Raw genomic sequence first — 7,895 nt, 5'->3', positions numbered from 1 at the left:
AGCCCTCTTCACCCTGACTCACACTCCCTCACTCACTCACACTCACTCCATCCCCACAGTCTGGCACATGTACACGTGGACCATGTTATTTCCTCCCCATTCCCACCTTCCCACTCTCACACACTCTCATTAAAACCCACTCACACGGTTTAACTTTTCCTGTGGACACAATCCGCAGTGATGGAGAGGAGGAACATGGACAACAGCCTTCGTCGCTTGAGGCAGGAATTGGTAAGTAAGACTTTTTTTTCTTTTGCCTTCATCGGCATCGTCATTTGATTTGATTTTTGCTTCATTTTTTTTTCACAAATGAAATTGTATTTTTTTTTCAAATGCGAGTTGGTAGGACTGTGTCGCTTTGTGTTATTTGAATTTTGTTTTTATATCATTTTATTTTTATTGTATTTCAAAAAAAAAGCCTTTTGCATTTCCTGAAAAAATCCATGTAAACCTCTCTGCATCTATTTATGTGTGTGTGTGTGTGTGTGTGTGTGTGGAGGAGTGGGTGGGGGAGAGATTGGTTTATTTGAATAAAAAAAAAGTTTTATTATTATTCCTTTATCTTTTTTTATTTAATCAATCACTTTCCAAGTTCAATGGGTGTGTGTGTGTGTGTGGAGGGGGGGGAAGAGGGGGCATTTCCGAGCAAAGTGATGTGTTTTTAGGGGGAGTTTTTTTTTGCACCAAATACACACACACACACACACGTTATATATAAAGGGGAGAGTGTGTGTGTGTATCTGTGAGTGACTCAAATTGGGAAAAATCTTATATTTTAATCTTTTTTGAAAAATTTAAAAAAGAAATAAAATTCACATTTGTTTTTCACTCCCCTCCAGCCGAGCCTTTTTGCATCATTTGCTCTCCCCCCGCACCCCCCACCTCCCCACCGAACACGTTTGCGAATCGCTTGTGATGACAGAAATTCGCTTGTGAGCACTTTATCCTTATCCCGTTTCCCCCTCCAACAAAAAAGCTTATTACCTCTTATTAACATCAGTCAATGCAAAACATAAAGGGCACATACTACATACACCACATACACTACAAACACACACCACACACACATACACACACAAACATACATGCCCCCCCACACACACACACACATACACACACACAAACATACATGCCCCCCCACACACACACACATACACACACAAACATACATGCCCCCACACACACACACACATACACACACACAAACATACATGCCCCCCACACCCCCACACACACACATACACACACACAAACATACATGCCCCCCCCACACACACACACACATACTCACACAAACATACATGCCCCCCCCCCCCACACACACATACTCACACAAACATACATGCCCCCCCCCCACACACACAGAGTATAATCACAGTTGCGCTGTGTTTCCTCTGAGGGATGTGAATATAAATGATATAAATAGCCCAGAGTTTGCTGTCCGGTTGAGTGCATTGTCTGTGAGTGCAGAAACGTGTTAATAATCAGTGCCTTTACACAGTTCAGTAAAGTCTGAACAAAAGATACCAAAGACACCAGAACCGCTTCAGCACAGAAACCCCACAAACATTCTCTCCTCTTAATACACATCCTCACACCCCCCGTCCCACACACACACACATACATACACACACACACATACATACACACACACACACACATACATACATACACATACATACACACACATACACATACATACACACACACACATACATACTGACACATACACACACATACATACACACACACATACATACACACACACACACACACACATACATACACACACACACACACACACACATACATACACACACACACACATACATACCCTCACACTCTCTCTCACACACTCTCCCTTTATATACTGTGCACTTACTCTCATATACACTCATACACAATGCATACAGTCTATTTGATATACACCCTCTGTGTGTGTGTGAGTGTGTGTGTGAGGGTGAGTGTGTGTGTGAGTGAGTGTGTGTGTGTGTGAGTGTGTCTGTGAGTGTGTGTGTCTGTGTGTGTGTGTGTGTGTGTGAGTGTGAGTGTGTGAGTATGTGAGTGAGTGAGTGTGTGAGTGAGTGTGAGTGTGTGAGTGAGTGTGAGAGTGAGTGAGTGTGAGTGAGTGTGAGTGAGTGAGTGTGAGAGTGAGTGTGAGAGAGTGTGAGTGTGAGAGTGAGTGAGTGTGTGAGTGAGTGTGAGAGTGTGTGAGTGAGTGTGTGAGTGAGTGTGAGAGTGAGTGTGAGTGAGTGAGTGTGAGTGTGTGAGTGAGTGTGTGTGAGTGTGTGAGTGAGTGTGAGTGTGTGAGTGAGTGAGTGTGAGTGAGTGTGAGAGAGTGAGTGTGAGTGAGTGTGAGAGTGAGTGAGTGAGTGTGAGTGAGTGTGAGTGTGAGAGTGAGTGAGTGTGTGAGTGAGTGAGTGTGAGTGAGTGAGAGTGAGAGTGAGTGTGAGTGAGAGTGAGTGTGAGAGTGAGTGTGAGTGTGTGAGTGAGTGTGAGTGTGAGAGAGTGAGTGTGAGTGAGTGTGAGAGTGAGTGAGTGTGAGTGTGTGAGTGAGTGTGAGTGTGAGAGTGAGTGAGTGAGTGTGAGTGAGTGTGAGAGTGAGTGACAGCTGATTCCAACCTCAATGTACACCGACAGCGCAGTGAGTTGCACACCGCGGGCAGTGCCGCTCTGATAAATAAGAAATCATCAGCTCATTCCGGTCCATATCCTCAGTCAGTCTCTGACAGAGCGGCGCAGCGCTGTCCCAGTCCTGGTGCAGTGTTAATGCTTATTAAAGGGCTATCGTGAGTGGATTGGGGGGGTGTGGGGGGGTGGGGGGTGGGGGGGGGTGTGGGGGTGGGGGGGGTTTGTCCCTCTTGTTCCAAATGGTTTGGGTTTGGGATGAAGTGAATTCAGTCCCACCCCCCCACACACACACACACACCCCACCACACCCCCCCACCACCACACCCCCCCCCACACACCCCCCACACCACCCCCCCCCCCCCACCCACACACCCCCCCCACCACACCCCCCCCACACCCACCCACCCCACCACACCCCCCCCCACACACACAACCCCCCCACCACCACACCCCCCACCCCACACCCCCCACACACACCCCCACCCCACCCCCCCCCACACACCCCCCTACCCCACCCCCCCCACACCCCACCCCCCCCCCCCCACCACACCCCCCCCCCCCCCCCACACCCACCCCCTTTGATGGGTAAGACATGAGTTGTCAGTCACACCATCTCATTAAAATCCACAGCTCGTGTCTGAGCAGCTCATTGGAGTCGCTTATTTGATGGGTGTTCCTTTGTCGCCAATCTGCAGCACATTTGTGTGGAAGCTCTAACAGGGGGAGGGAAAGATTTCTTTTAAATAACACCGAGGAGCAAAAAAAAATAATGTTTAGAGCAGAATTCTATTGTCATTAAAACAAAGGTAAGATTATAACTGGGGGCGGGAGGGGAGAGGGATGGAGCTGTTGTTGTGGTCTGATTTTGTGTGTGTGTGTGTGTGTATTTATTTTGCAATGCCTGAAAGGTTTATTTGATGTTACCGTATTGAGTCCATATCGATTACTGTATAAGCAATAAATATGCTTTTTTAACACACCAGATAATTATTTGATTGAAGAAAAACCGAGAGGAATTATCAGATGAATTTCGCTCCAAAAATACAGTCGATTCACTTGACAGTATATTCCGTGAAGCGCTTTGAGACGTCTCGAAGGCACGATAAGGCGCTGTATCAAATGCAAGGATTATTATCATTATTTATTATAATTTGCATTCAGCTTGTCAGCATCCCTCTTTTCTAAAATAATAATAATAATATTCATGCTGTTATTTGTGTTTTCAAAGTAAAATATTTGCTGTACAATATGGGGCAGTATATTTTTTCAGGGTGTAAAGTAATGTGCAGAGCCCAGCGCATGGCCGGGGACAGTTCAAAGAGCAGGTTATTAAGTGAAATGAGTAGCTACAGTCTTCTACAAACTCTTCAAAAAATAATAATTTGGTCACTCAATCCACGGCTGTTTGTGGGGACGTCGCTGGGCGCAATTGGCGGCCGGGTTTCGCCCACAAAATTCACAGTCGCTCCACCTTACAGTGTGTCCTGTGAAGCGCTTTGAGGCGTCTCGGAGACGTGATACGGCGCTGGGTCAAATGCGAGGATTATTATTATAATCAGCGACTGACTGATGGTGTAACGTGTGCAATTAACAGCAATCTATGAAAGAAGCTGGTGACGGGCTACAGCAGCAGATGAACTGTATGATGGGAGCTCTGCAGGAACTTAAACTTCTCCAGGTCCAGACAGCTTTAGAGCAGCTGGAAATCTCAAACAACCAGAGCCAGACCCAGAGCCAGAGCCAGAGCCAGGCTCCATCCATCATCACCCAACACCAACCATCCAGCAATGGAAGAGACCAACAAGAGCCCAAGAGGAGCCCGGGGATGGGAGCCAAGCTGGAGAGGCAAGGCTGGAAACCCAGGAACATAATCGGTCACTCCAACACCCACTTGACCAACACAGGAGGTCCTCAGACTATCAGTGAATGGTTAGGAGAGTATTTCAAGCAATCATCGTCTCGGGAGGTCCAACCTTTAGTAACTCCCCCGGCCTCACAGGATTATATAATTCCTCCAAGAGATAAACTATCTCCATCCGAGGGGGACTTGGGCAGAGAACCGCAGGCTCGTGTTCCCACCTCCGCAACTCGGAGCTTCCCAGTGGAGAGCGGTCTGAGGATCAGGTCAACCCAAGGTCAGGAGGAGGACTCCAATGACTGGACTTCTTCTCTGCTGTCCCAAAGCAGAACCAGACAGCCACTGATCCTGGGGGACAATGTCTTCGCTGACTTGGTCGGCAACTGGTTGGACTTGCCCGAGATGGAGAAGAGACATCCTTCCTCTTCCCAGCAAGGAGGAGGAGGAGGAGGGGGTGTTGGTGGGAGAGCAGGACAAGCCAACACTGTCCCGGCCCTCAGCAGGTCCCAGGATCTGCAGAAGAAGCTCAGTCTGACCACTAACATCTTCAAGAAGCTCTTGAGGAGCGTCAGGTCAGATAAGGACAAGCTGTTGAAGGACAAGCCGGGGAGGAGGGAGGAACCGTCATCACCAAACGTTCCAAGAAGGCTTCCGTCCCCAAAATGACTTTCTACTTTGCCCTGAGGGGGGGCAGCGCTCAGCCAGGCCGGGGGGCTGAGATCCTCGGCTGCGGCAGGACGTCAGGACCAGACCAGAAACTTCAGCCCATCGAGTGCGCAGACAAATTGATGTCGCCCATTGATGTCAAACGTTCTTCCTTTGACTACAGCACTGTGGTCTGGGTGTGACAGTCACAGGCAAAGGCTCAAACTCTTTTTTTTTATGCACTTAATTTCTCTTTCATTGTCCAGTGACTCCCTCCCCTCTCTCCCCACTCCACACACTTCCCCTCCCCTCCGCACACACACACACACACACTAGAATGGGATTAACCCACACACATGTGCACAATACCAGGGTTACCTTGGTCTAAACAAGTGACTAAAGGCTCTCTATATAATGTACCGGTCGTTGGAAATGATCCCATTGTGTCGGTTCGAGTTGGCAATTCAATGCTACAGTTTTTTTTCTTAGGCGCAAAAGGTGCGTCAATGTCATTGTTTGACTGTAAATACAACGAGGAACAATTTGTGAAGAGTTTGGGGGTGTTTTAGACGTCTGTAGTTGTGTTGTGAAGTGTTCAGTGGTGAAGTGTTTCCACCCTGGTGTTGAGTTGTTGTGTATGAGGAGTGAGGAACGTCAACGTGAATAAATGTCACTGTGTCACAGTGAGACAAGGTCTCATTTGTAAATAAGAAAACGTTCTTTTGACATTCGTTTTGGGTTTTTTTTGTGAATAAAAATCCTTACATTTTGATACAAAGACTGAAAGGTCCCAAGGAGCCTCCCAGGCAATTGCTATCAAGGGGGGACAGGAGACTGGGTGGGGGGTGGACTTGATTGACACCTCAGTCATACAACCACTTGACTTTGCCTAGAATGAGAAGGACTGAGCGATAAGGTCACTGAAGCTAAAACATCAGGTCCTATCTTCAAATCCAGCTCAAAGGGAATGGGATGCTCCCTCCCTCTCCCTCTCTCTCTTTCTCTCCTTCTCCCCATCTTTCTCCCTCTTCTCTCCTTCTCCCCATCTTTCTCCCTCCCTCTCTCGCCTTTTCCTGTGGCTGTCTCTGGCTAACACTGCCCTGTTTTGTTCAACCAACAGGTGACTGACTTGTTTGTGGCAACAATTCCTACGGCCCTGGAATTTTCCACTCGTTTCTCCCGAACACGCCATCGATTCCTCTCGACCTCTATTCTTTGTCGTCAAAACTCACCTCCTCCTTTAACTCATTCTTTCCCAGGACTTAAAGGATTCTGAATCACTCCTACACTCTACAGGACTCCTCACCTCCCTCCCTCCCTTCCTCACTCTTTCCTTCCTCCTACACTCTACAAGTTTCAACCATCCAAGCCTTAGTGGCACCTAGTCACCAGCATTATTATTATTATGATCATTATTATGATTATCAATAATAGGTTTAATATTATTTTTATTAAGACCATTGGATGTGTGGGCGGTTCGCCCTCCAAATATACAGTCACTACACTTGTCAGTGTAGCGCTTTGAGATGCCTCAAAGGCATGATAAGACGCCGTATCAAATGCAAGGATTATTATCATTATGATTATTGTTACGATGATGGTTATTGAGCACTTCACCTCACTGGTTGGACAAAGGAAAGATATCCCAACGGCCGTAACCATTTGAGAGCAAAACCCCTGAACTCCGTTCTGGACCAAACTCAAACCACGAGTGACCAGTGACCTGGACCCTTCCTCCTCCCCCACAGTCAGGGGTCAGGGATATATTTACTGTGTGGAGTGACGGGGGGAAGAGTTGGGAGGGGGGGTTCTGACTGCTCAACTGCGGAGCTTCAGTGTAAGACAATCCACACCACATGCCTCTTTAACTCCACTTCCCCCAGCTGTCATCTCCACTGCTCACTTTACGCTTTGATGGAGCTCCGGCGGAGAAAGCCAACTGGCCCCTCTCTCTCCCCCCCCAGGAGGGACTCGAGCCCCCACTCATCACCCCGACAGCTGCCTCCTCCAGTCGACAGCAAACCCTGGAGCTCAGTGTTAGAGCCCTCACCTCACAAGCGAGAGGACCCAGGTTTGATTCCCGGCTGCGACGGGACAGGTCGAAACCTTTCCTTACTCCACACACACTCGCCTCTTGTTTACTGAGCAGTAAATAGGAACCCGGTTGTTAGTCGATTGGCAGATCGCTTTCCTGGGATAATAATCAATTCAAAATGATAATAATAATAATAATAATTTGGTCAGTTGCAACACCTCTCCCACCCCCCCATCTCCCACCCCCATCAATAACCTACTGTGGCCTCATGTGATGAATAACCTTGAGTCTGACCAGCAATAAGATGGACAACGGGTCGGTCCTTACACAGGGATGGGGAGCTGTGTGTGTGTCCGCGTGTGTGTGTGCGTGTGTGCGTGTGTGCGCGTGTGTGTGAGATGGCTGTGAGATGTCAGAGTCTGTCCCCAGTAAAATCCTCCAATTAATCTCACACTGACATTGCAGTAATTATTTGCTTTTAATAAACGCAGTGTCAGAATGGCTGGGGCTGGCTTTCCCGGGAGGTGCTGTGGAGACTCAGTGTCAAGTTGCAGGTCGGAGACAGACGGGCTGATCGGCGTCTGACTAAAAGCGCTCCGCGGGAAACCCAATTAAAGCCCGAGCCCAGGACCACTGTAGCACCTTCATTGTCACCCGTCAAATGTTCGTCCATTCGTGGACTCCCGTAGTGTAGTGGGTGGAGCCCTCGCCTCACAAGCCAGAGTA

The 7,895-nt window shown here is 48.2% G+C and overlaps 1 protein-coding gene across 1 annotated transcript; it reads left to right on the top strand.

The window, feature by feature from the left end:
• Window positions 1-5,455, top strand: inka2 (inka box actin regulator 2). The gene is given in 3 exon segments (XM_007899444.2): window positions 1-231; window positions 4,226-5,093; window positions 5,096-5,455. Coding segments are annotated over 3 exon segments (1,161 nt in total). The 5' UTR covers window positions 1-180; the 3' UTR covers window positions 5,338-5,455.
• Window positions 5,456-7,895: the final 2,440 nt, after the last annotated feature.

The sequence above is a fragment of the Callorhinchus milii genome, unplaced genomic scaffold (genome assembly GCF_018977255.1).
Source record: "Callorhinchus milii isolate IMCB2004 unplaced genomic scaffold, IMCB_Cmil_1.0 Scaffold19, whole genome shotgun sequence".
Taxonomy (NCBI): Eukaryota; Metazoa; Chordata; class Chondrichthyes; order Chimaeriformes; family Callorhinchidae; genus Callorhinchus; species Callorhinchus milii.
This window is presented reverse-complemented; position numbering and strand designations above follow the sequence as displayed.